Source organism: Petaurus breviceps, unplaced genomic scaffold, assembly GCF_028583685.1.
Source record: "Petaurus breviceps papuanus isolate PSGF00001 unplaced genomic scaffold, PetGlider_PUasm1.0 688, whole genome shotgun sequence".
Taxonomy (NCBI): Eukaryota; Metazoa; Chordata; class Mammalia; order Diprotodontia; family Petauridae; genus Petaurus; species Petaurus breviceps.
Window position 1 is genome coordinate 13,619,012 of NW_027186457.1, and position 25,005 is coordinate 13,644,016.

The following is a 25,005-nucleotide window of genomic DNA, read 5'->3' on the forward strand; positions in this document are numbered from 1 at the left end:
GTTAATGATGACCCTTCTTTTCAGTTTACATCAGAGAATGGCAGCCTCTTCCACTCTTGGAAAGTGGAAAATAATGTTCCCAGGTTTCTCTGTTTCACATACACTCCTCCCTTGCTTTGGGTAATGAGGACAAGAGTCAGGAATATATACCTTCTTCTATGATATTTTATAACCATTATGATAATACCATAAATAAATAATTTTCATTTCTACCACTATATCTATTGTGCCAATTGACAACCATAATAATTCCTTTTGTATTTAAGTAGCTTCAAAATTAAAGAATATATTTCCTCATTAAACATATGTAAATTGTAGTCATGTCATGTTTCCATAAGACATTTCCATAAAAAATGGAAATTTAAACTGAAGTATTGAGGGAAAAAATTTTAAGGAAGGCTAGGTTTTCACAAGTCTGGCAAATTTCACAATTCCTGTGTTTTACAATAAAAGACACTTGTTTAGAATGGCATATTAAAAAATGGTCTGCTATTTTTAGCCCCTGAATTCTTGCTAGTTAGAGGTGCATTCTTCAACTTGCTGGCTCTTACCTCCTTTTGTCTTGTTTGGATTCCTTTGCTATAGTTTTTAGCATGCATTTGGTAGATTTTTTTCAGTGTGAATGGTATTGCTGAATATTTCCTTTAGTATTTACCATGTACAATTTTAAGATGATACTGCTGGAAGTATTTATCAATTGCCTTAGAATATATCTCCTGATATACTCCTTTAAAAATAATCTTTTGACTCTACAATCATTATATTTAAGACCATGGATCTAGAGCAGGCAGGAACCTGAGATAACTTTTTTTTCTGAATATTTATGTTTTTATGCACTGCATGTTAAAAAGAAATTTTGCTATATTACCCATGATATATAATAAGTAGAATTCAGGTAACAGTATTTTCCCCACAAATCCAGACATAATCACTACCCAAACTTATGTACTGCCAATAATCTTAGTGGAAAGTATCTTTATTTCTTTTTTTTTTTTGGAGGGGAAAAGGCAAGGCAGTTGGAGTTAAGTGACTTGCCCAAGGTCACACAGCTAGTGTGTCAAGTGTCTGAGTCTGGATTTGAACTCAGGTCCTTCTGACTTCGGGGTCAGTGCTCTATTTACTATGACACCTAGCTGCCCCTGGAAAGTAGCTTAATAAAATCCGAAGAAATCTTTCAAAGTACAATAAAGCCCTAGATCCTTCTTATTAAACAAAGCAAAATCATACATCGGCCAACTTCAGAGAGAAACTTTGTTGTGAATAACAAAGTTATTGAAGAATTTCTACTCTACACATGAATAATATCATTCATTATCTCTGGATGGATGTCCATAATATCCCATTGTATTATGACTCTATAAGTATGTAACAAGCCCATTTGGTATTTTAGGAGTTCCATCAAAGAGGATAGACAATAAATTAAAAGAATATTTTGCATTCTACCACTAAAATTTCTGCAGTGTCCTTTCCTTCTACTTCCAATCTAGAAAATACTTCCCAGTTCAGAAGGCACATGCTTTTACTTTGCTTAAGAGTCTCTCTTGTATATTGTATCATGTCTCAGGTTTTAAGCAGTTATTTACAGATAAAACTAAGAGTTTGATAAATAAATGCTGTAATGAAAGTTATTTACTTTCTAGATATCATTTAATTTTAAAGAATTTAAAACTATTGTTGCTAATACTCAGATTTAAAAGTCAGTAAGAAGTCTGAAGCTGATGAAAGTGTCAGAACAACCTGAGAACAAATAAAATATCTCATTTTCCACTGTTTATGGTATCATGACTGTTTGGTAGAATTTAATTATTATTTTATACCAAAATGCAACCATGACATTATGAAAATGTGTCATTTGTGTTTTGACCTTCAGAGTTGCTCCCTAAATAGTTTTTAAGTCCAAGAAATTGGACCAGAAGTTGGAGTTGGGACCTCGGTTTTAATCTTGGCTCCAAGCTTTAATATAAATGTGACCTTGGGCTCACTTAGTCTTAGTTTCCTCATTGATAAAATGAGGGGATATTATTGAATGATCTTTAAAGCCCCTTCCAGCTAAATTTACTGACTCTAATTCTGTTATTCTGGGGCAGGGGAGGAAAGGCAATCCAAGTCACAGACACTGAACCTTAATTTCAGTATTTATATTTGTTGAAGACTGTCATTTTGAAGACATTTCCTATCTTTAATTAGAATTGTTAAATGGTCACTAGGAAAATGAAAGTATGAATTTTAGGCATTTCAGTTTTTAAAAATGTAATGTTTTAAAAATGAATGTCTGTTGAAAAGCAGAGAGGTGATTTAAAAAAAGAATGATTTAATAGCTGCCATATGTAGTTTAGTAGAAATAAAAGCAAAATAACCTAAGAAAGGGGATAATGATTAGCATCAAAAACCATATGAAAATCCATTGTACTATTTACCTTTCCCCTCTCAGTAGCAGAAATGCTAATCAAGGCTCCTAGGCTTCAGATTTCCCCTTCTTTCTTATCCCTACTATGACTCTCAGAACCAACATGGTTCTAAAGATTACCCTTGGTATTTCACTTTATAACTGCCTAAAGAGCTGTCCAGTACCCAGAATGCTCAAGTAATGACTCACTGTCAATTTGGAGAAAGGTCTATAGTGGAGTGTCACAGGGATTAGTACCTGACTAGGTACCATTTAGTATTTTTATCAACAACTTGAATAAAGTCACTTAGAACTTGCAGATGACACAAAACTGACAATAAATAGCACAAATCCAAACTAGACAAGAACTTTGAGCTGAATATGATTTAATAGGGATTAAGTGAAGTTTAAATTTAGGTTCAAAATAGCAATTTCATAAATGGGTAGAGATGACTAGATAGCAGTTAATTTCAGAAAAATCTATGGATTTCAGTAGAAAGCAAGCTCCATACGCATCAACAATGTGATGTAGCAACCAAAAACCCTAATATTATTTTAGGCTCCATTAAGAGAAACAGAGTATTAAGGATAAAGGAAGTGATGATCCCATGGTATTCTACCCTGGACAGCCCAAATATGGAGTATTGTGCTCCATTTGGGTACCACATTTTAGGAAGGACACTGATAAATTGGAAAGCATTCAAGGGAGGGTCACCAGCATGGTGAAGGATTAGATCCTTGAAAACCTGTCACTAAGGATTGGTTGAAAGAGCTAGTTGTTTGGACTGGAGAAAAGAAGACTCAGAGGACATATGTTAGCTGTCATCAAGTATTTCAAGGGCTGTCATGTAGAAGAGAGATTACATTTGTCCTATTGGCCCCAGAAGACAGAACAAAAAGCAGTGGGTAGAAGCTGAATTAGGCTTAATGCAAAAAGAAATTTCCTAATAATTAGAGGTATTGGAAAATAGTAGAGGTTAATTTGTTTGGTAGAGAGCTCACCTTTAATTGAGGTTTTTTGGACTAAGGCTGGATAAGCACTGATGGGGGATATATAGAGGAGATGCTCGGTCGTGTGTGATTTAGACTCATTGGTCCTTTGAGTTCAGAGGTGAGGGAACCTGGTCTGACAGTACAGGAGGGGGTCCTGTGATGAAAAGGAATGGAAAAACTGGCCCAGTTTTTATAGACTTGTGCCGATTCTGAAAGAACCATAATTGTATGGGGTCTTATAGAGTATGCAGTTGGGCTAGCCTGTGGGTTATGAGTACTGCATGATACAAATTCCCTTCTTGTCAATTGCCCATTTGACCCAAGTGATTAACGATATTTTAGGATATTCCAGCACTCCATGACTCAAACTAGGATGATAAAATACCCTCACCAAGAAATAAATCTAAAGAGTCAATTGTGAGTGAAATTAAATTAATGTACATGGGTCTAGGTACAATCTGGGAAGCATAGAAAGATCACTATAGTGAAATCCCATGATGTTCCACTGCATTTCTTAAGAGATTTAATTATTCCTTCATACTTACAAGATATTATGAGCTACCTTCCTTAGATTGACACAAACATTGCCATGGTGGCAATCCTGAAGGTGATGGTAGCCACGGGCCAAATAATGGTACTTAGAGGTGTTTATCTAAGGTGATCTCCAATGTTCTGGGCTTAATGTGGTAGAAAGTAAATCTTAGCTACAGGAGATAATTAAGCAGCATTTGAGAAGGTTGTAGCTCTGATACATTTACAGTAGGAGCTACCAGCAGAACACTGGTGACCTATAAGTATCAAAATGTCAGTTATGTCTCAACACCTGGGTTAAGGATTTTTACTGTATTTTGCATTTGTTCTTAGCTCTCACTCTCCTTCCCCTTCTCTTTTTTTGCTATAGACAAGGTATAAGATTACATACTCCATTAGTTTCTCTGTGCAAAAGAACACACATTTAGAGGCCACTTTTGAAAAACTGGTTTTTAAAAATATTTCCTTTGCCAAATGACAGTTTTTCTAGTTCTACTTAATATGAAAAAATATTACTAATATTTAGAATCCTACCCGCAAACTGAATTCCAACTACAGGTCTAAAAATATCAACTGTTGCGCATAGTGTAGCCTCAAAGGAGTTCACTTTCTGCTCAGCAATGCTGTAAGCAAATAAAGACTTCCGCAGCAATGATTGCCATTTGCAAAATGGGAATTGTTTTCTAAAGGAAATACAGCACAGGGGCCACAACTAATCACATTATAGTTGGCTTAAGTGTGAGAATAGTATGTCTTTCTTACCTTTTCTTCCCCTTTCCCCCCCAAATCATTAATATGAACTCATGTCTACTATAGGAGAAAGCAAAGAAGAGAGAACATTCCGGAACTGGATGAATTCTTTGGGTGTCTCTCCATATATTAATCACTTGTACAGGTAAATTTTTTTTTTATTGCTTTTCATCTTTATTGTTAAAGATAAACATTTTTAAGGACTAGTCCTGAATTTTTAAAGAAATATTTTTTAAAATCAGTAATTTTGCCAGCATGTGGAATCAAGGAATGAGTGATGCCCAACAATGCAATGTGTTTAAAAGGGAAATTAAAATGAAATCATAGAATTAGCTACTTAAAGTCTGATTTCAAATGCTTACATAAATAAGCATTTTAGTAAAAAGAATCTCTCTCTCTTATTTGAATTGCTGACCTAGAAATAACCAATTGGTTTTTTACTTTCAAATGTACTGGTTAAAAGAATGTAGTGTTATTTTATAAATGCATAGCAATATTATAAAATCTGCCAAGTTATAATGGTTTTTTTTGGGGGGGAAGAGATGTTTCCCCCCCAAAATCATTCCCATACTTCCATTAATACTGTATTTATACTGTAATACCCATTGACTTTCTTCTAACATGTAACTCCTCCCTTGGGTCTCCAAAGAGTCAAAAATATACATATATGTATACACACAAATTCATATCACGCCTGGAGACAGGCTCTGTTTGTCATCTGAGGGTCATTCTGGTTAAGTTCAGAGAGTTGCCAAGAGTGACTGCCTGGTGGTAAAGATTTTTGGACTTAAGAAATCATGAAATGCTGACTAAGGTGTGAACGTCATGATCTTTCACAGTGAAAGGCAGAGCACATCAATGAAATCAGGGATCTTCTGAAATGCCAAATCATAATGCTTCTGGGCATGATGTTTAGTTTTTTCCCCAAATAACTTAAGTGATTTATTTCACAGTTTGTATTAAAAATTATAATAAGGCATTAATATTGACAGAACTCAAAAACATTATTCTAATTTCTTCCCTTTGTATTTGTGAAGGACTTCCTCCAATGTTTCCTCCCAGAGGTGGATGGATAAAAAAGTCCTCTGGTTTCTTTTATTATAGATTCTACCAACTTGTCTTTTTAAAAATACAAATACTTAAGTTGAACTTAATCAGTTGTTAAGTTTGAAACAATCAGGACTTAATTACCTAATAATTAACTGGCTCAAAATCTTTTGTAAGTATTAATGGAAATCTTAATTCTCAGGTACAATTATTGCTTCTTGAAAGGGTTAGCTGCACTAAATTATCAGGGTTATTGAAACAATTGTAAGAGAGTGGTTCTTGAAAGCATGGAACCTAACCACAGAAGGAGAATGGGCAAGGCAGATGGGCACATGCAAGTTGGATCCACATGTGAAGAGAATGCAGCTTTGATAAATTTGACCACCACTGTGGAGGGAAAACAGTGCCAGGAAGAGAAGCCACCCTGGTCTCCACCCATCACCATCCCCATCACATCGCACTCTCCCCGCAAGTGAATTTGACTTCTTCATTAACTGCATATGGATTCCACCTGGATTCACAAGATTCCAGAAGCAGTGATGGTGATGTCAAAAAGCATTATTAAATACATGCTATGTGCCAGGCATTGTGCTAAGTGCTTGAGATGCAAAGAAAGGCAAAAATAATCCCTGCCCTCAAGGAGCTCACCTTCTAATGGGGGGAGAAACCTTGCAATCAACTGTGTACAAACAGTACAGATAAATTGTAGGAAATCTCAGAGGGAAGGGAATAGCATTAAAAGAGACAGGGAGAAACTTCTGAAGAAGATGGGATTTTAGACGTGTTTTAAAGGAAGCTGGGGAATTCAGAAGATAAGAGGTGAGAAGGGAGAAAATTCCACAGTCAATGAAAGATGAACCAAGTCGGGAGATGAAATGTCTTGTGTGAGGAACACTTGTGTGAGTCACTGGATTGTAGAATATATGTGTGTGGGGGAGTGTGTGTGAGAGTATTATATAAGGATTAGAAAAGTAAGAAGGGGCTAGGTTATGAAAGGCTTTAAAAACAGGATTTTATATTTGACCCTGGAGGTAGTAATAGGGAACCTCTGGAATGTATTGAATGGCAGGGTGCCATGTTCTTTAGGAAGACCATTTTGATAGCCACTTGAGAAGATAATGTGCCAGAGATGTGAAGACTAAGGATGTGGAAAGCTCTGCTGTCCTGTATAGCAAGTAGACAACAATGGACAAGTGAACATTGTTTTTAAATCATTCATAAGAGGTATTTAAAAAACACCATCGCACACTTGGTACAATTTGGAGGACCAGGGGACAAATACTGGCTATACTGAGCTAAATCAGAGTGAGATTGGAATTTGCTAATGAAGTTACTGTTTTCAATGGCAAAGAAGACACTTTGACTCTGATATTGCTGGACTCTCAGAGCGTCTTCTGTATGTCAGTTCTGATTGGAACCAATTCCAGTCTGTTCAAGATACTAGCAAGATAACAGCAAGCTTGGACCCAGTCTTTATACACTTTAACTATCCATGCAAACTGTGCAGAGGTCAACAGGAAAATAGAGGCAAATGGTAATCATGAACATCATGAGGGTACCTTGGAAGCAGAACCTGAGGCAGTTGACTTTGTTGATTCTCCAGTCCTGGAAGAATGGATTGAGTCAAAAATCTCAGCAAAGGACAAGTATGTTCTCACTATAAGAATGGGATGTGGCCAGGAATGAACCCACAGGATAAAATCCAATTCCTAATCAATGTGGGGATATTCTAGGAAGATTCCTTTATGTATGATGGTTGACCTTAGAAATCATCTAAAATACCCACTGGTCAGTGTTGTCACAGCACAGCAGCCCCTCTTGTATCTTGTTCTGGTCCCCCTTGCCATCTCCTTTCCCTTTTGCTAATCAGTATAGCAAATAAGTTTATAAGTAGTCGGTATAAAGGGGCAATAGCAGGAAATACGATTCCAAAGAGGAACCTGGATGTCACGTACAAACCATCTCAAAGATTAAAGAAGAATAATTTACAAACTATATCATATGGTAACTAAAATTCACATCCTGGTAATATGTGCTGAATCAGAAGAAGGTATGCAGGTGCTGCTGTCAGGGTTCTGGTCCTATGATATATAAATTCTAGACAAATTCCCGACCTCCAAAATTCCAGACCAGCAGAATATCCAAAAAGATGCTGATAACTTTGGGATGGTGTGAACATGTTAACTTTAAAGTTTTACTGATAACTTTGAGATGATCTGGATATGTTAGTGAACTAATCCCAAGGTGGCACAGATAAGAGTTAATCAGTTCCCCCCAAAACCCTATTAAACACAAACCTTCAAACTTCTCTTTCCCTCCCTGCCAGCACTCTTCCATCTCCTAAGGGTCTTTCTTGTGCAAATGCTCCCAACTCTAGTCCACAATTATGCAAGTGATTCATCCTCCCTATCCTCTTCCTCATGGTTCCTTTCTCCTTTCACCATCTCATTCCTTCATCCCATCTGCTTCTGTATGCCTTTTGCCTCTAGTCTCTGCCTTTGTGTGTTTCTGCCTCCATATCTTTTGTGCTTAAAGTGTGATTTTTGCCCCATTTCCCACTGCCAGTTGTGATCTTTCCTGACAAGTACTCAAACTACTGAGAATACCTGTCCCCATTTCACAATTTTATAAATTGATGATCAATTCATGTCACATCTAGTAGCTAAACAGAAGAACTGAAAGATGTAAGTATGTGTATATTGTCTTTCAGATGCCCAGTAGTTTTCAGTAGTGGATTTATGCAGACGCTAGTACCAGATTCCTTTCACAGAGCAAGACAAGGAGATGGCTATCATTTGTCCAGCTGGATCTTGTCCATTTGAATGTATATTACAAGCTATCTCTTGGGCACTTGTCAGTTTCCAACAATTGACAGAGAGAGCAGCTAGAGACATTAACTTCCTTGAAGTGTTGGTATCCCTTGATGACCTCATCATCTTTGACAAGATCCTGAAAGAACATAAGGAAAGACTGATGAAAGTGTTTAATCAACTAGAGAAAAATGGACTGAAGCTGGCAATTGATAAATGATAGTTTTGCAGAGCCTCTGCTAAGTGTGACAACCATATAGTAGTTCAACAAGGCCTTGAAAGTCTTACAAGATGACTTTGGGTATGTGGATCAACAAAGGACCCTAGAACTAGTAAAGAACAGACTTCACTAAGAAGTGCGAGGCCTATGCTTGTGCGTAAATAAAAGTGCTTAACTCAAAATCTTGAGGAAATGAATGATGTAAACTAGAAGTTAATAAAGCATTTGATTTTGGTTTGTCTGTTTGCACATATGCTGCTATATATATGGATGTTCTGTTATTATGTAAACTTATTGATGTTATTTATTGACTTGCTTTTTATCCACACTTACTCGTTTAGACATATATGTACTGTTGTGTCATGTGCATGTAATGTCATGCAGGTAGCTTAGACCTGTATTCACTGAGAGCTCTATTCAGAATGTGAGACTATGGACAAATATGTCAAAACAGACTCTTGCTGATGCAAATTAATCCTTTAGGTGAATTGTTTAATATTAATATCCTTTAAATTAATATTAATCTAAGCAAACATAATTGAAGAGATAAATACTAAGGAAAATGATATATTCCCCAATAATCATTTTAGATCAATTGATATTGCTTCATTCTCTTAGTATAGAAAACTGAACATTCTCTGAGCTCATCAGTAAAATCCTTTTGAAGTCACCCATGAAATGTTAAATACACAGAAGGAGATCTCCCAGACATTGGATCAGTCTTCTGTTGAGGATTTATGGGGGTACATGAGAAAGTATTGCATAGCTTGAGTTGGGGCTGGATTACCACCTGAACCCTTGGAGGACATACTCATAAGATCACAGAACCATTAAAGTACTATTTGTACCTTAAAAGTTTCTGGTTCATGAAATCTGTTCCACTTAATTCTTCATAACCCAGCATAAGCAGCTAGCCTCTCTGCAGTTCATGTGATATTCCTACAGTATTCTAAGCATGGGGTAACCTGGTTACAGTAATTTTTGGTTATAGATGAAGCTTACTTGGAATGAATTTTGAACTTGAAGATAAACATTTCCTGTTTATTCATACTGTTCTTAGTGACCTTGCTGATGCTTCAGTGATCTTTCAGCTGTATGAAATGACCCGGGTCCCAGTAGAATGGAGCCGTGTCAATAAACCTCCTTATCCTGCGCTTGGGGGTAACATGAAAAAGGTAAATGAAGTAGTTTTGTATTTGTTATTCCGTTCACTAGTTGTTACTGTACTCATCTCTCCCAAAGAATTCAGGGATTCACAAGGCTTAGTAGTGAGTAGTCTGGCCACAAGGATCTGATTCAAACAAACATTTCTTGAGGTGATTTGCTTTGTTCCATATCTGTTTTTAGTAGTTTTGGAAAGATATTAGTACCTCAGAGCAAGCAAAATAAAGTCATTGCTATCTCCAACCTATAGTACTTTATGACACATAAATCTAAAACTTTGATATATTGCTTCCCTTACTAATCTGTCCCTCAAATTCTGTGTCTAGTTACCTAGCCTTTTTTAGGTGATATTCATTCATTCAATAATTATTTTTGAGTGTCTGTATGATACACAAAACATTGTGACAGATGTTACGGTGATACAAATAAATATTAAGATATAGCCCTTGCCTTTAAGGAGTTTATAATTTATTTGTGAAAATAAGACATGCATTCAAATAACTATAATATAAAGCAGTATATCCTGTGTCTTATGAATGGGCTAAAAGATAGAAAAAGAAAAGATAATTTCTAGCACAGATAGTTATAGGAAGAAGTGGGATTTGAGCTAGCCCTTGAAGAATATACATGTTTCTATTAGCTAGGAATGACAGGGAAAAGGGGAAGATACTGTAGGCAGAGAGAATTGTATGAGCAAAAGGAAAGTCAATGGCAAATTTTGAGGAATGATAAGAAAACCCCTTTGAATAGAACAAGTAGATCAAACAAACAAACAAATATAAACAAATGAAAAGACATAGAATATAAAACAACAGTGGCAGCTCATGGGATAACAATACAAAGAAATGGTATTATACATATATGGGTACTACAGGAATTTTTTCCCTGATATTTGTAAACACAGAACTGTCATATTTGCAACAATATTTTGTTCCTATTGAAAGATGATTAAAAGTAAATTGAAAATTACAGACTTTATAAACTTTAGCATGCTCATCCATTCATTCTTCAACACTTCTTTTAAATTTGTTGATTTTGAAAATCTGTCACTTTTTCCATTCTCCCAAAAGATATAGTTTTTGCTTCTATCCAAACCATTGGAGAAAGTAGTTTTCTTGAAACTATTGGTTATTGTTGCCCCCCCCCCCCCGCCAATTCCAGGACACTATATTACCTTTCTAACTGCTCATTTTATTTCTCCTTTGAAGGTTTTTCTTATTTATGTGGCTATTCTTTAAGGCCAAGAGGGACAATATTAGAATGGAATTCATCCACTTTCCTAACCTTAGTTACTACTTATAAACATGGTACAATTCCAAATAATCCATTTCTTGGTTGGTGTCTCCAGGTACCTTTCAGATATGTTCAGTTGACTGTTCAAAAAAGGAATTAATCTTTTCCCTCAAATTGATATTCTTTCCCAATTCAGCTGTAATTGTCAGTGATACTGCCATCTTCCTAAGCCCCATGCTTGCAACCTTGGAGTTTTTTTTTTCCTCCAAACTCTTGTTTTACTCTCCACACATTGCAGTCAATTTGGCTATACAACATATTCCCATGTATCAATTTCCATTTTAAATTACAGAAAGCATCTCCCATTTTAAATTGTAAAATTAATTTGTATCCACTGCCTATCCTCCCACTAAGGAGGAAGTATTACAACCAGCATACTGAGACTCCAAAAATTGGGCATCTGTTCCTTCGCTTTTAAAATTCTGTACATTTGGACTTCTGGAGTATAAATGTCTTTTATACAGAGTATATTTATCTATAAAGACTACTGGAAATGAGAGAGAATTCATAATATTATACCCTTGTATATGTTTGTAGAATTTCAATCATTTTATGATGTTTATTTTTTAATATTTTGTTTTTTCCTAAATATGTATAAAAATAATTAACATTCATTTAAAAAAACTAAGCTCTAAATTTTCTCCCTCCCCTACCCCCTCCCTGAGATGGTAAGCAATTTGATATAGGTTATACATGTGTAGTAATGCAAAACATATCTTCATATTAGTCATGCTGTGAAAGAAAACAGACCAAAAAACCCCCAACTACACACATACACACACACAAACACAAAGTGAAAAATAGTATGCTTCATCTGTATTCAGACTCCATCAGTTCTTTCTCTGGAAGTGTATAGCATTTTTCATGATAAGTCCTTTGGAACTGTCTTGGATTATTGTATTGCTGAGAATAGTGAAGTCGTTAAGAGTTGATCATAGCACAATATTGCTGTTACTCTATACTGTGTAGTGTGTTCTTGGTTTTACTCACTTCACTTTGCATCAGTTCATGTAGTCTTTCCAGGTTTTTCTGAAATCATCTTGCTCATCATGATTTCTTACAACACAATAGTATTACATCACAATCATGTGCCACAACTTGCTTAGCCATTCCCCAATTGATGGACATCCCCTTGATTTCCAATTCTTTGCCACCACAAAAAGAGCTGCTGTAAAAATTTTTGTACAAATAGGTCTTTTTCCATTTCTTTGGATCTCTTTGGGATATAGACCTAATAGTGGCATGGCTGGGTCAAAGGGTAGGCACAGTTTGATAGTCCTTGGGACAAACTGCTCTTCAAATGGTTGGATCAGTTCATGACTCCACCAACAGCACTTTAGTATCCCCATTTTTCTGTACCCCCTCCAAGATTTATCAATTTTCTTTTCTGTCATATTAACCAAACTGGTAGGTATAAGGTGGTACCGCAGGGTTGCTTTAATTTGAATTTCTCTAATCAATAGTGACTTAGAGCACTTTTTTTCTTAAGAATGATGTTTTAATTCTTAAGAGAGTTGCTTTCAGGGGGCGGGCCAGGTAGTACAGCGAGTAAGAGCACTGGCCCCAGTGTCGGAATGACCTGGGGATCAAATCCAGGCTCAGACACTTAGCACCACACCCAGCAATAACTGGCTGTGTAACCTTGAGCAAGTTACTTAACCCCAATTGCTTAAAAAAAAAAAAGAGTTGCTTTCAAGTCCTCAATTTGGGGTATAAGCAGAATTAGTATTGATTACATAAGATGCTTAGATCATTAACTACATTAGCAGAATTTTGAAGGATACTTGTCTTTTATCTTTATGGTAAGGCTTATACTTCTATTTGTAGCTTGAAAATTGCAACTATGCAGTGGAACTTGGAAAGAATAAGGCCAAATTCTCCTTGGTTGGGATTGGTGGGCAGGATTTACATGAAGGAAATTCCACTCTTACCCTGGCATTGCTATGGCAGCTGATGAGAAGGTAAGGATAAGTAAGAGCTAAATATACCAACCACAAATTGTTCTTTCAACCAGTCATTTAAACTGAATTTTATAGTTGTTTTCAAATTGTATAGAGAATAAAGGAAATTCAAAACAGAAAATGCTCATTCTAAAATTTGATTTATTGTTGATAAGCACCATTTAATGTAAATGACAATGTATCTGAAAAAAATGACTTGTTCCATTTATGAAATAGAAACAAAATTCAATGATTAATTTTACAAAGACATTTATTTCACAATGCAGATTGTTAACCTTTAAAAAATGCAATACACAAGACTCTGGATTCTGGTTAAATTTTTTAAAAATGTAATTAGCAAACCGATAATGAATAGGTATCAATTTCTTTAGAATTGTATTATTCTATAACATGTACCTAAATTTTTATATCAGTGAACTGAAGGTGTATATCATATTTTAACATTTTTTTTCCATTGCAGGTATACACTGACTGTACTATCAGATCTTGGAGAAGGTGAAAAAGTAAATGATGATATTATTATTAAATGGGTGAATCAAACCCTTAAAGAGGCAAATAAAAAAACTTCAATTTCCAGCTTCAAGGTAAATATGAGACTAATATAAGAACATTTCAAAGAAATTAAATTTAACATCAAATGAGGAGTATAGACAATACAACATATAGCTTAGATTTAGCGTAGTGCTGTATATTGACATCCCCAAAAGTTACAATAACAAAAACAACAATGATAATAATAATAGGGGCGGCCAGGTAGCACAGCGAGTAAGAGCACCGGCTCCAGTGTTGGGATGACCTGGGGATCAAATCCTGGGCTCAGACACTTAGCACCCACCTAGAAACACCTGGGCGTGTAACCTTGAGCAAGTTACTTAACCCTGACTGCATTAAAAAAAAATAATAACAAAAAATCCCCAAATATTTCAATTTCCTAACTTTTTTGCTGGTTATCTCAGCAGCCATATTGACAAAGCTGGAGTGTGTCAGAATAGGTAAGACTATGAGAAAGGAAAACAAGCAAAAAACCAAACATAACTTTGACCTTTAAGAACTAAAACAGAAAATAAGAAAATAATCATTGCTTATGTAGGACCTATTATAATGCTTTGTGCTCCCTGACAGCAGTTTCAGAATTGTATTGACATCATTTCCAAGGCATAAGAGAACCAACCAGATTCAAGTGGGATTGAGAAAATGGGTAGGAAAAAAATCTTGTCATCTGATTTATAATGGCCCTTAGCATTCTCTTACAGGTGCTTTTAATCAGTGAATCATATAGCATTCATACCATATGTATACATTCATATACATTCTCACTAATTTTAGTGCATTTCCAGTTTTTTGCTGTTTTTGCATTCATGCTCAAGTCAGAAATCTAAGCATGTTTACTTGCACATATACAGTGAGTTACCTACCCTAATTTGCTATTTCATCTGCATTGTGTTTACATTATAATATATGGAAAACCTTTAGTCAAATTGTACTTGAGGGAGAGGAAGAGATTTCCATTTCTTAAAATCAGGGCATCGGAGGCAAAAGTAATTCAAATATGGAGGTTAGGGGAAAGGAGAAGGGATCTTCTGAAAACCCACATTTAATCAGATCTGGGCAATGGAAGGTTAAAAAATATGATAGTTATAGAAGCAGAACAATGAACTAGGGACTGGGCTGCTGTAAGGGGGGGAATGAATTTGCAAAAAGAAATGAACAGAAACCCCTAAGGTATTTAACTTTTTTAAAAAATATGACATGGCCCTTGTTCTCCACCTTCTTATAGTTTAGTTGGAGAGAAAAGATATAGACATTTGAAAAGGTAATTTTGGGGTGGCTAGGTGGCACAGTGAATAGAGCACCAGCACTGGAGTCAGGAGGACCTGAGTTGAAATCTGTCCTCAGACACTTAACACTAGCCATGTGACCTTGGGCAAGTCACTTAACCCCAAATGCCCTGTCTTCCCCCGTCCAAAAAGAAAAAAAAAAGATAATTTTGACAGAAACAGTCTGTAAAAGGTAAGTAAAAAATTAATAGTATGAGTCACATGTGTTTTTAGGAATTCAGAGAACCAAAAGATCTCTTCCAGTTAACGGGTGGTCAGAAAAGGGGTAAGATCTAAGCTTGTCTTTGAGGGTTGGTTGGATAGGATTTTGGCAGGTAGAAAAGATAAAAGATAGGTAGCATTCCAAGGTTGAGGGAACATTGAACAGAATTGTTTGGCTAAATCGAATAACTCATGACAGGAAGTAGTGAGAAATAAAGCTAAAAAGATTTGGGTTGAGGCTAAGTTGCAGATAGTCTTGAACGCCAGATTAAGGAATCTGAATTTTATCCTATAGTTATTGGGCAGCTTTGGGCAAATGGTTGGAAAAAACCCCAGTTACCATCTAGTGTAAGCCATACGTGAAAGGAATCCCACCTCTGGCACTCAACAAGTGGTCATCCAAGGAAGCAGAACCACCTCTTGAGGCAGCCCATTCCACTTGGAGATGGCTCTAATTGTTACGAAGTTTTTCCTGACTTCAAGCCTAAAGTGGCCTCCTTGAAACTTCTACCCCCTGCTCTTGGCTCAGCTGTCTGGGGCCAACATAATCACTTAACAGCCCTTCAAATCCTTGAAAACAGCTTTCATGATCTCCTCCCCCTTCTTCTGCAAGATTTCTGCCAGTCCTCTTATGAGATGAACTGAAGATCATCCTGGTTATACTTCAGTTAGTCAAATATGCTTCTTAAACTCTGGTGCTCAGAAGTGAACACAGTACTCTAGGTGGGGGTCTAGTAAGTGCAGAGATCAGTGGGATTATTACCTCCTTATTCCTGAAAGCGATGCCTTTCTTAAAGCAGCCCAAGATGGTGCTTTCTGGACTGCTACATTGCTCTGTTGATTCAGTGAGCTTCTAGTCCACTAAAACCCCAGATTTTTTTTTCAGAACTGTTGTCTTTAATCAAGCTTCTTCGACCTTCAAATCTGATTATTTTATAACTAAGTATAAGAAAAAGTACCTTTTCAGTTATCTCTATTGAGTTCATTTTATTAGATTTAGCCCAGTGCTCTAGCCTGGGTCCTGGATTTTGACTCTCTCCTCTGCTGTGTTGGCCATCTCTCTCAGCCTTGTGTCTTCTTCAAGTCTGATGAACATACACCATTGATGCTTTTATCCAAGTCATTGATAAAAATGTTATACAGCACAGGGCCAAGTACAGATCCTTAGCATACTCCATTGGAGACCTCTTGCCATATTGGCAAGAAAGCATTAACAAGAATTTTTAAAGGCTGTAAGACATCTGTTATATGTATAAAAGGCAAATATGATTCTTTGCCTCAGTTTCCAGGATGGGAGACTAATTGATGATACTGTCATATTTGATATCCTGCTTCTCATAGGGAAACCAGGAGGTTAAGCTAGTTTTAAGGGAAAGTGTTGAGGTCAGTTTTAAGCTAATTGAATTTGAAGTGATACTGGGATATCTTGATGAAATGTCTGGAAGGCCATGAGAAATGCAGGACTGCCTACCTGGAGAGAGCTCAGGATTGGAGATTTCAATTTAGAAGCTAAAGCCCAGAATTAAAGCCAAGGGGATGAGGGGAATTCTAAGACAAACTGATAAGAGGAAAAGATCAGGCTTGGAATGGAGAATGTGGAATATTTGTCCTATGTTCCTTTAGAAACCAGGAAGCAACAGGGTCAGTGCACATGAGAAAAGTGGCATTGGACCACTAGCTCATTGAACACAGCAAAAACTGCCAACCAGTGTTCTGTTTCTCAACCTGGTCTCTTACTTAGGTGCCTCCATATGCTGCTTCTCTCTACCACCTTAGGAGACATGTCTCACTTTAGTACCTTCCATGTACCCTCAAGGTCCCTGTTTTTGTGACTCTACAGTTTTACCTTCCTCTCTTTTCTAACTGCCTGGTGTTGAACTACTTGGTTTGCTGCACATCTCTAGGTTTCCCCAGCAAATTACTCTTTCATCCCCATTTCCTCTAATCTTCATTCTCTCCCTGTCTACTGCCTACAAACACTCCCAAGTCTCCTCCACCCTCAAAAAGCCTTCACTTGAGTCATCTGTCCCTGCTCACTGTTTTCCTCTATTTCTTCTTCCTTTTGTGGCTAAACTCCTTAAGAAAGCTGTCTGTAATTGATGCCTCCATTTCCTTTCCTCCCACTCTCTTCTTAACTCTCTGCTGTCTGACTTCACCTCCTATTCAACTGCAACTGTTCTCTCCAGAGTTAGCAGTGATCTCTTCCTGGTCAAATCCAATGGCCTTTTCACAATTCTCATCTCTTGATTTTCCTGCAACATTTAACAGTGTTGATTAGCATCTTGTCCTTGATACTCATTTTCTCTAGGTTTTATGATACTGCTCTCTTCTAGTTCTCTTCCCTGTCTGATCACCCCTCAGTCTCCTTTGCTGGATCCAGATCACACCCGATAACCATGGAGATGCCCCAAGGCTCTGTCCTGGCTCCTGTTCTATTGTCTCTCTACACTATTTCACTTGATGATCCAATTAGCTCCCAAGGATTCAACAAGCATTTCTATGCAGATGACTTTCAGATCTATTTATCCAGCTGTAACTCCCCCAATTCACATATCCAGCTGATATTTATACATCTCAAGTTGGATGGCCGATAGACATCTTGGACTCAATATATCCAAAACTGAGCTTATCTTTCAACCTCCTAATCTCCCTTTCCCTAACTTCCCTATTATAACTGTGGCTACCATGCTCCTCCCAGTCACCCAGGCTTGCAGCCTGTCATCCTCAATTCTTCTGCCTTTTCCCATATCCAATCAGTTTCCATGCCCTATCATTTCCACCTTCATAACACTTCCCATATATTCCCCACTGAAGCAGCCACTGCCCCAGTGCAAGCTCTTATCACTTCTTGCCTGAACTCTTGAAGTAGCCCTCTTATTGGTCTGTCTCCAGTCTCTCCTCGATCCACTCCATCCTCCACTCAAATGTCAAGCTGATTTGCCTAAAGTGCAAGTGTTACCATGTCAAATCCGTACCCCCAACCCCGTTCAGTCAACTCCAGTGGCTCTCTGTTGTCTCCAAGATCCAATCTAAAATTCTGTTTAGCTTTCAAAGCACTTTCCAACCTGGTTGCTTCCTACCTTTCCAATCTTCTTCACCTTCCTCACCCCCATGGACTCTGGATTAAGGGACACTGGTCTCCTTACCATTCCTCGCACCCTGAACTCCATCTCCTGCCTCCAGGAATTTTCACAGGCTGCCTCCCATACCTGGAATGTTCTCCTTCCACATCTCTGCTGCCTAACTTCAAGTCTCAGATAAGATCCCAGTCCTTCCTAATCTTAGTGCCTTTTCTCTGAGGTTATCTCTAATTTGCCCTGTATCTATCCTGTCTCTACGTAGCTGTTTACATATTGTGTCCCCATATGACCTCCCCCACTCAGCGCTCCCTAAAAGCAGATGTTTTTGCTTTTCTTTATCTCCAGGGCTGTGCACAGTAGGTGCTTAATGAATGTTTGTTGACTGACACATACCTGACTCCTTCCTGTAGTCCATTCACTTGTCCATTCACTTCATCTCTCCTGTTTGGCTGATCTTATGTTTTATTTTTTCCCAGAGAAACATTAAGCAATGACTTAGGAATCAACAATCTAAAGGATGAAATACATCAATTTATAGAATTTTCTTGAGTTTCAGATAGTTCTATTCCTATTTCAGGCTTATAACCCTTATGCATATCATAGCATAGCGTGATGTAATGGAAAGAACATCAGCCTTGGGGTTGGAATTCAGGGTCTTGGTTTGATATTTAGCTGTGGGACCCTGGGCAAGGGACTCAAACTCTGACTTTTAGTTTCCTTATCTATAAAATGGACATATTATACTTGAACTCCCTACATCTCCAAATTGTTGTGAGGAAAGCCTTCTGTAAACCTTGAAGTGGCATCTAAACGTGAACAGTTATCAAACAGTTATTACAGAGTATCTGCTGGCATATTGAGACATTGTTCATCTGCTCCATAATCGTTTTAGCTAATGCTTTATAAAGCTCCCTAATAGCATCTTCTAACATAGGCAGTGCCCTTATAATCAGTATAAAGGCCTATGGTATTAATGAGGTTGGAATGATTTGCTAAAATGACATATGCCGGAGGATTGGCTAGAGAGACGCAAAATTAGATGAAAAGAGACGTGTGTAATTGCCTTCGTTTATGTGATCTAAAGAGGAATTCTAATGGTTAATGAGGTTAATAGTAATAAATATATGAATCTTCACTACTTGTTTTTTAGGACAAATCTATTAGCACGAGTTTACCTGTATTAGATTTAATAGATGCCATCGCACCAAATGCAATTCGTAAAGAAATGGTCAAAAGAGAAGCCTTGTCCAATGAAGACAAGCTGAATAATGCTAAGTAAGTGCTGACAGTTAATTTGCAAATAAGCTATCCTTTGGATTTTGGAGCATTCTAGTAGGAAAACAGACTTTATTCGTAAAATTGATATTGTTGTGACAGATTTTGGGGGAAACTGTTGTAATAGAGTTTGTGATCCAGAGCCTTCCAGAAAATTATTCTTATTTACCAACATATTTCGTTACTTATAATATATTCAGTGTAATTTCAGTAGACAATAAGGACCAGGAAAATGAGATATTTTTCTTGTCTTTTCAAGGTATGCCATTTCGGTTGCTCGAAAGATTGGTGCCCGGATATATGCCCTACCGGATGACCTGGTAGAAGTGAAGCCAAAGATGGTTATGACGGTGTTTGCATGTTTAATGGGGAGAGGACTGAACAAAATAAAATAATGAAATGTGTAATTAATATCCTGCCATGCTAAACATATTGAATGCCTCACAGTTTACAGAATTCTGAAGTTTAGTGGGTATAAAACCAGAGATTATTTGTATGCACAATGGTTATATATTCATTAATGATATTTAGTATCTTGTTTATTAGTTAGAATTTGTCGGCCTTTTTAGATAATGATTAATTTAGTAATTAATTCTTATAGTAGAAAGTGTTTATTACCAAACTCAGATTTTTGTCATCGAATTATTTTCTTTTCCCTAAAATACCATTAAATCATGACTGGTTTGTTTTCTTTCATAATGTAAAAAAGATTGACCAACTCAATGCATTATTTCAGGACCTGCTAGGGAAAACATGCTTGATTTTCATGTTATTTAATTTTAATCACAAATGTATTTAAAGTCACATTCTATAATTCAGCCTTTTCATTTTTTCTTCCAAATATGCAATATGATCACAGCAAACTAGCCTTGTCCTCTAAATTTCTATAGTGTCTGAAATTGAAAGTGACAAATATTGTTCATTAAGATTAAACTTTTATATGAGAATCAATTCTTGAATAAACCCAATATTTTGCTCTCTTGGTTAAACAACTATAGCTTTTTACTGAAAATTTAACCAAAACTGTAGTGCTAGTACTTTCACATTTAGTAGTTTGATAATGTGGCATTATACATGGAATATTAAACTTAGCAAGATACATTAAGAGTGTATATTGTGCAAAAACATTTGAAATATTTAGAGTTCTAAGAATGTGTGAGAATTTGTCCAATTAACAAGTCTTTACTTTGTGTCCAGCAACATTCAATTTTTTGACCTATGATCTATGAATGTGTTGGGAATTCTATTCATTTAAACTCAGTCGGTAACCTCCTCCCTCCCTCTTTCTTTCTGAGCTCTCTTTGTGGCCAGACCTCAGCTAGCATATAGCTAGATATGTTGACTTCATCTTGCTCTGGTCACAGCACACTTAGGAACCATGACATTCTCTCTGTAAAAAATGAATAAGGATAATAATTAGTATATGATACCTTCCCATGTTCTTTCATAGCAGGAGAGGTCACATGGTGCAGTGACAAAGGAACTAGATTGAAAGCCTGGGTTCAAATCCCAGTTCTGCTGCTTACCACTTCAGTGACCTTGGCTAAATTGCTGGGCAAATATGGACCTGTTTTCTCATTCTTAAGATGAGGATGTTGAACAAGTGACCTCTGAGATCCCTTCTCATGCTCTCTATTTCTGCGATCCTAAGTTTCTTTCAGATTGGGAATGAATGGATACAGCTGGTATCTGTCAGGTCTGAGGTCCCTTACAGCTCTTGAAGGGCTATGAATAGGTAGTAGACATGTTTTAAGTCAATCCATTCTCATGGTTGATTGCTACCACTTAAAATTCCAAAGTTTTCACCTCCAACCTCTGATGCTGTGCCATGTACCAAAACCTCTATCCCTTATATTTCACATGGAATAAACTGGATTTCCTCTTCTGTGTTTACCACTGCTAAAGTATGGATAGGTGTCAGGGAAAAGGAAAAACATTCATTTCTTTAGAAAGGAATATTTGTGATACAATGATTTGCAAGTGGAATCTTCATGTAACATTCCTTTGCAAAAAAAGACATTTTGCCTTTATTTTCTATTTTGACTAGGTCATTCCAATGTGTAGATTAAAAGGTATTCTAATTCTTCAGTGATATCATTTAAATCACACTTAAAATTTTCCTCTCTGATTTTGTTATTAAATTTGTATAAATTGTGATTTGAGGATATTTCTCCCTGACAAAATGTATTTAATAAAGATGTTATATATGTAACAATGTGTCCATTTCTCTTCCATTTAAAGAAAATATATAGCTTTAAAATGATAAACCTACATTCCAGAAAATGAAAGAAAATAATTTTAAAGTAGTACATTTGTTTTTAAATAAAATACTTTTCTTACTGTTATTTTAACCACCACCAGGTGGTGTTGGTAGCTGCTCAACCCAGTCTTGCTTCTCAAAAAAGGATCTGGGGAATCTCCTGGTTATCCTGAGAATCTGCCTAGGCCAATGCATGGAATAACTGCTATACTCTCTATGGTTTTCATGTTAGTGACCTTCTATTCCTCAGCTTCACCTCTTACAGGGCAGTGCCAACTCTTTGGCAAGGGACGTGTGGAATCAGTGGAACTGGGAATTCTAACCCAACCAGAATTTGTGTCTGAGCTCCCAACTCAACTGGCCAGACTTCTTGGACTTGCTTTATTTCTCTGAAGCCTAGTCATATGACTTTGGCATAATGGAAATTGTTCTCCACAGAGGATGACAAATATGTTTTGGATACTGTAAAGCAAACAAATGACCCATAATAATTAATACACTATGCTTAATGGAATAAAACATCAGAGTCTGAAATTCTTCCAGTCCCTGGGAGCTCCTCTCCCCTCCCCTCAGTACAGGAGTTGCCTTAAAACTGTGAATTCCAGGAAAGGCACAGTTTGAATTGGTTTAGTATTCCACAGCAAATGAGTGCCTATTCATTGTTCATATGCAAGTCTAGAGAATGGTCTTCAGATAAGGAGGTAGAATTCTCCCCAGGTCTGAAACTAAGGCTCATGACACAGGAGAGAGACTGAGGGGAAGGCAGAATACTCAACAAATGATACTCTTGGTCCTGGGTATCTTGTTCTGGCAGGGTTCACCAACCTTATATGGCCACGACTATGCCATCATGGAACAACAGTGGAACTCAGCAGCAAGCAAGAAGGTCACTCCAAACAATGTGCATTCCAGCATCCCAACCTCTTTTCCTTTGAATGCTGACCCTTTGACCACAAATTCTATCACTTCCTGTGACGCCTTTCTATCTTGATCCATGGCCCAAAGTCCCCACTGCCCCTTGAAGCAAGGAGGAAGGGCGGCTCTAGAACAAGAACTGTTATTTTTTTTTGTACTTCTTTGATTTAACAGAAACATAACAGAAAAAAAAGACCTAGTAGACAATTCATCCACATTTAGCATAAACTAAAGTCAATCTCATGAACCTGCCCTCAGGAAGAGATGATTTAAACCTACAGTCATGATTATTAGCGCCTTTTTGTTGCCATGGATTTAGAATTCCTACAGTAACTTTTTTTTTTTGGAGGGGGGAAGGCAGGGCAATTGGGTTAAGTGACTTGCCCGAGGTCACATGGATAGTATTAAGTGTCTGAGGCCACATTTGAACTCAGGTCCTCCTGACTCCAGAGCAGGTGCTCCATTCACCGTGCCACCTAGCTCCCCCCTACAGTGACTTCTTGGTACAGTTTCTGGGTTGAGATGGAAGAGAAGGAACTACTCTAAACACCAAGTTGCTGCTAGAGTTGACATAAGGTCTAGCATTCTCAGTGACCTGACTTTGATGCACTATATTAACATGATGTCTGACCTAGTCAGACTACTGGGCAGGTGCACAATTAATTGGATCAGCATATTCAAAGAGGGGTTATCATTCACTTGGGTTACTCTTATTGCCCTTCTATGCCAGTTTTTTCAAGGTGGGTATGTGGGGAAAGGGAAATTTGTCTCCTAAACCCCCAGGCTCAGGCTCCCGGGCTTACTCTCTATCTCCTATGTATAGTGCCTGGTACACAGAAAGAATTTAAGAAATGCTTCTTAACTGACTAGACCATGCTGCCTCTAATATACATATAGATGTAGATCCTCCAGTGATCAGTCCTTCTTTTAGGGGCTACTCCAGGTTTTTCTGCTCCATCAAACACAGTTTTCAATTCTACTTTGATGGCAGGTTACCACCTGGAAATTTCAGGAGTCTCCCTAAAGACTTGGGTTGGCAGAGCTCCACAGCTCAGGTCTCAGTATGTGCAAGCTGAACCGTAGAGTACAGTTTTGCCCGGTACATACAGCACACTCTCCACATTGTCTTATGATTATTTTAGGAGCCTTGGGCTGATTCTAAACTTGTTATGGTCTGGATTTTGGCTGTCTCAGCCTGATGGCAGTTCCCATTTATAATATTACATCCTAATCTTCCTCTATTAGAATCTCTACCTTTACTCCAAGTATTACTTTCTACATTTAGTCTTTCTTAGTCCCCCAAATTTTATTTCTTCCATTCCCAATACCTTGTATAGATTTTGTATCTACCTACATATGTACATAGGGCAACTAGAGGGCAAAATAGAGTGCTGGACCTGGAGTCAGGAAGACCCGAATTCAAATTTGACTTCAAACACTTACTAGCTGTGTGATCCTGGGCAAGTCACTTAACCCCAGCTGCCTCAGTTTGAGGTGAAGGAAATGGCAAACCATTCTAGTATCTCTGCCAAGAAAACCTTAAACGGTGTTACAAAGAGTCAGACATGACTGAAACAATGGAACAAATACATGTACATGTTGCTTTCCTTTGTTAGATAATCAAGGTGAGAGATTTTCACTTTTGTTTTTGTGTCTCCAGTGCTTGGCACAGAAGCTTAATAATGCTTGCTGATTAATTGCTCTGAGGTAGCTAGCTGCCTGAAGTAAAACTGTTTCATTATATGCATTTTATGGATCAGTGCTTTGTGGAAGTACTCTCCTAGGCAAGCAATGCACTTAAAAGATGGGAAATCTGACATCTAAGATTATCTGATTTGAGATAGAATAATCCCAGTGAATATGTAAGTGACCGACTGTTTTAGCTGGCCTAGATTTTAAAATTAAATAAATGTCTGTTGTTGGATACTAGCTCTCATATACCTATTTGGAGCGAGGGATATGGACTGAACTAGAAGGTCACTGTGGGAACCATGATAAAGCATAGTACAGAGTGTCCCAAAACACTTGTGTAGTTTTAAGTCATTAAAATTTAAAACTACATTAAGACTTTGGGGACATCCTATATAGTAGAAAGAGCTCTGGAACTCTGATTTGAAGGAAGATGAAAAGTTCCTTGGTTTGGATACACCTGTACTTATTTTCCTTAGAGAATCTGGAGCTGTCCAGGGGCTGGCGTCATTGTGCGACACAGCTTCTCTACCAGTCCTTGACTCCATTTGTAGGTTATATGTTTTTTCATTAGTCTATCTTAAGATGGATT

The 25,005-nt window shown here is 37.2% G+C and overlaps 1 protein-coding gene across 3 annotated transcripts in view; it reads left to right on the forward strand.

The window, feature by feature from the left end:
• PLS1 (plastin 1) overlaps positions 1-21,764 on the forward strand; it is a 154,250-nt gene extending 132,486 nt beyond the window's left edge. For all 3 annotated transcript variants that reach the window (XM_069104681.1, XM_069104683.1, XM_069104682.1), the window contains exons 11-16: positions 4,727-4,805; positions 9,798-9,912; positions 13,022-13,155; positions 13,616-13,739; positions 19,425-19,549; positions 19,809-21,764. In XM_069104681.1, the coding sequence (XP_068960782.1) occupies positions 4,727-4,805; positions 9,798-9,912; positions 13,022-13,155; positions 13,616-13,739; positions 19,425-19,549; positions 19,809-19,944 (713 nt within the window). In that variant the 3' untranslated portion in view covers positions 19,945-21,764. The remainder of the gene's footprint in view (positions 1-4,726; positions 4,806-9,797; positions 9,913-13,021; positions 13,156-13,615; positions 13,740-19,424; positions 19,550-19,808) is intronic.
• Positions 21,765-25,005: the final 3,241 nt, after the last annotated feature.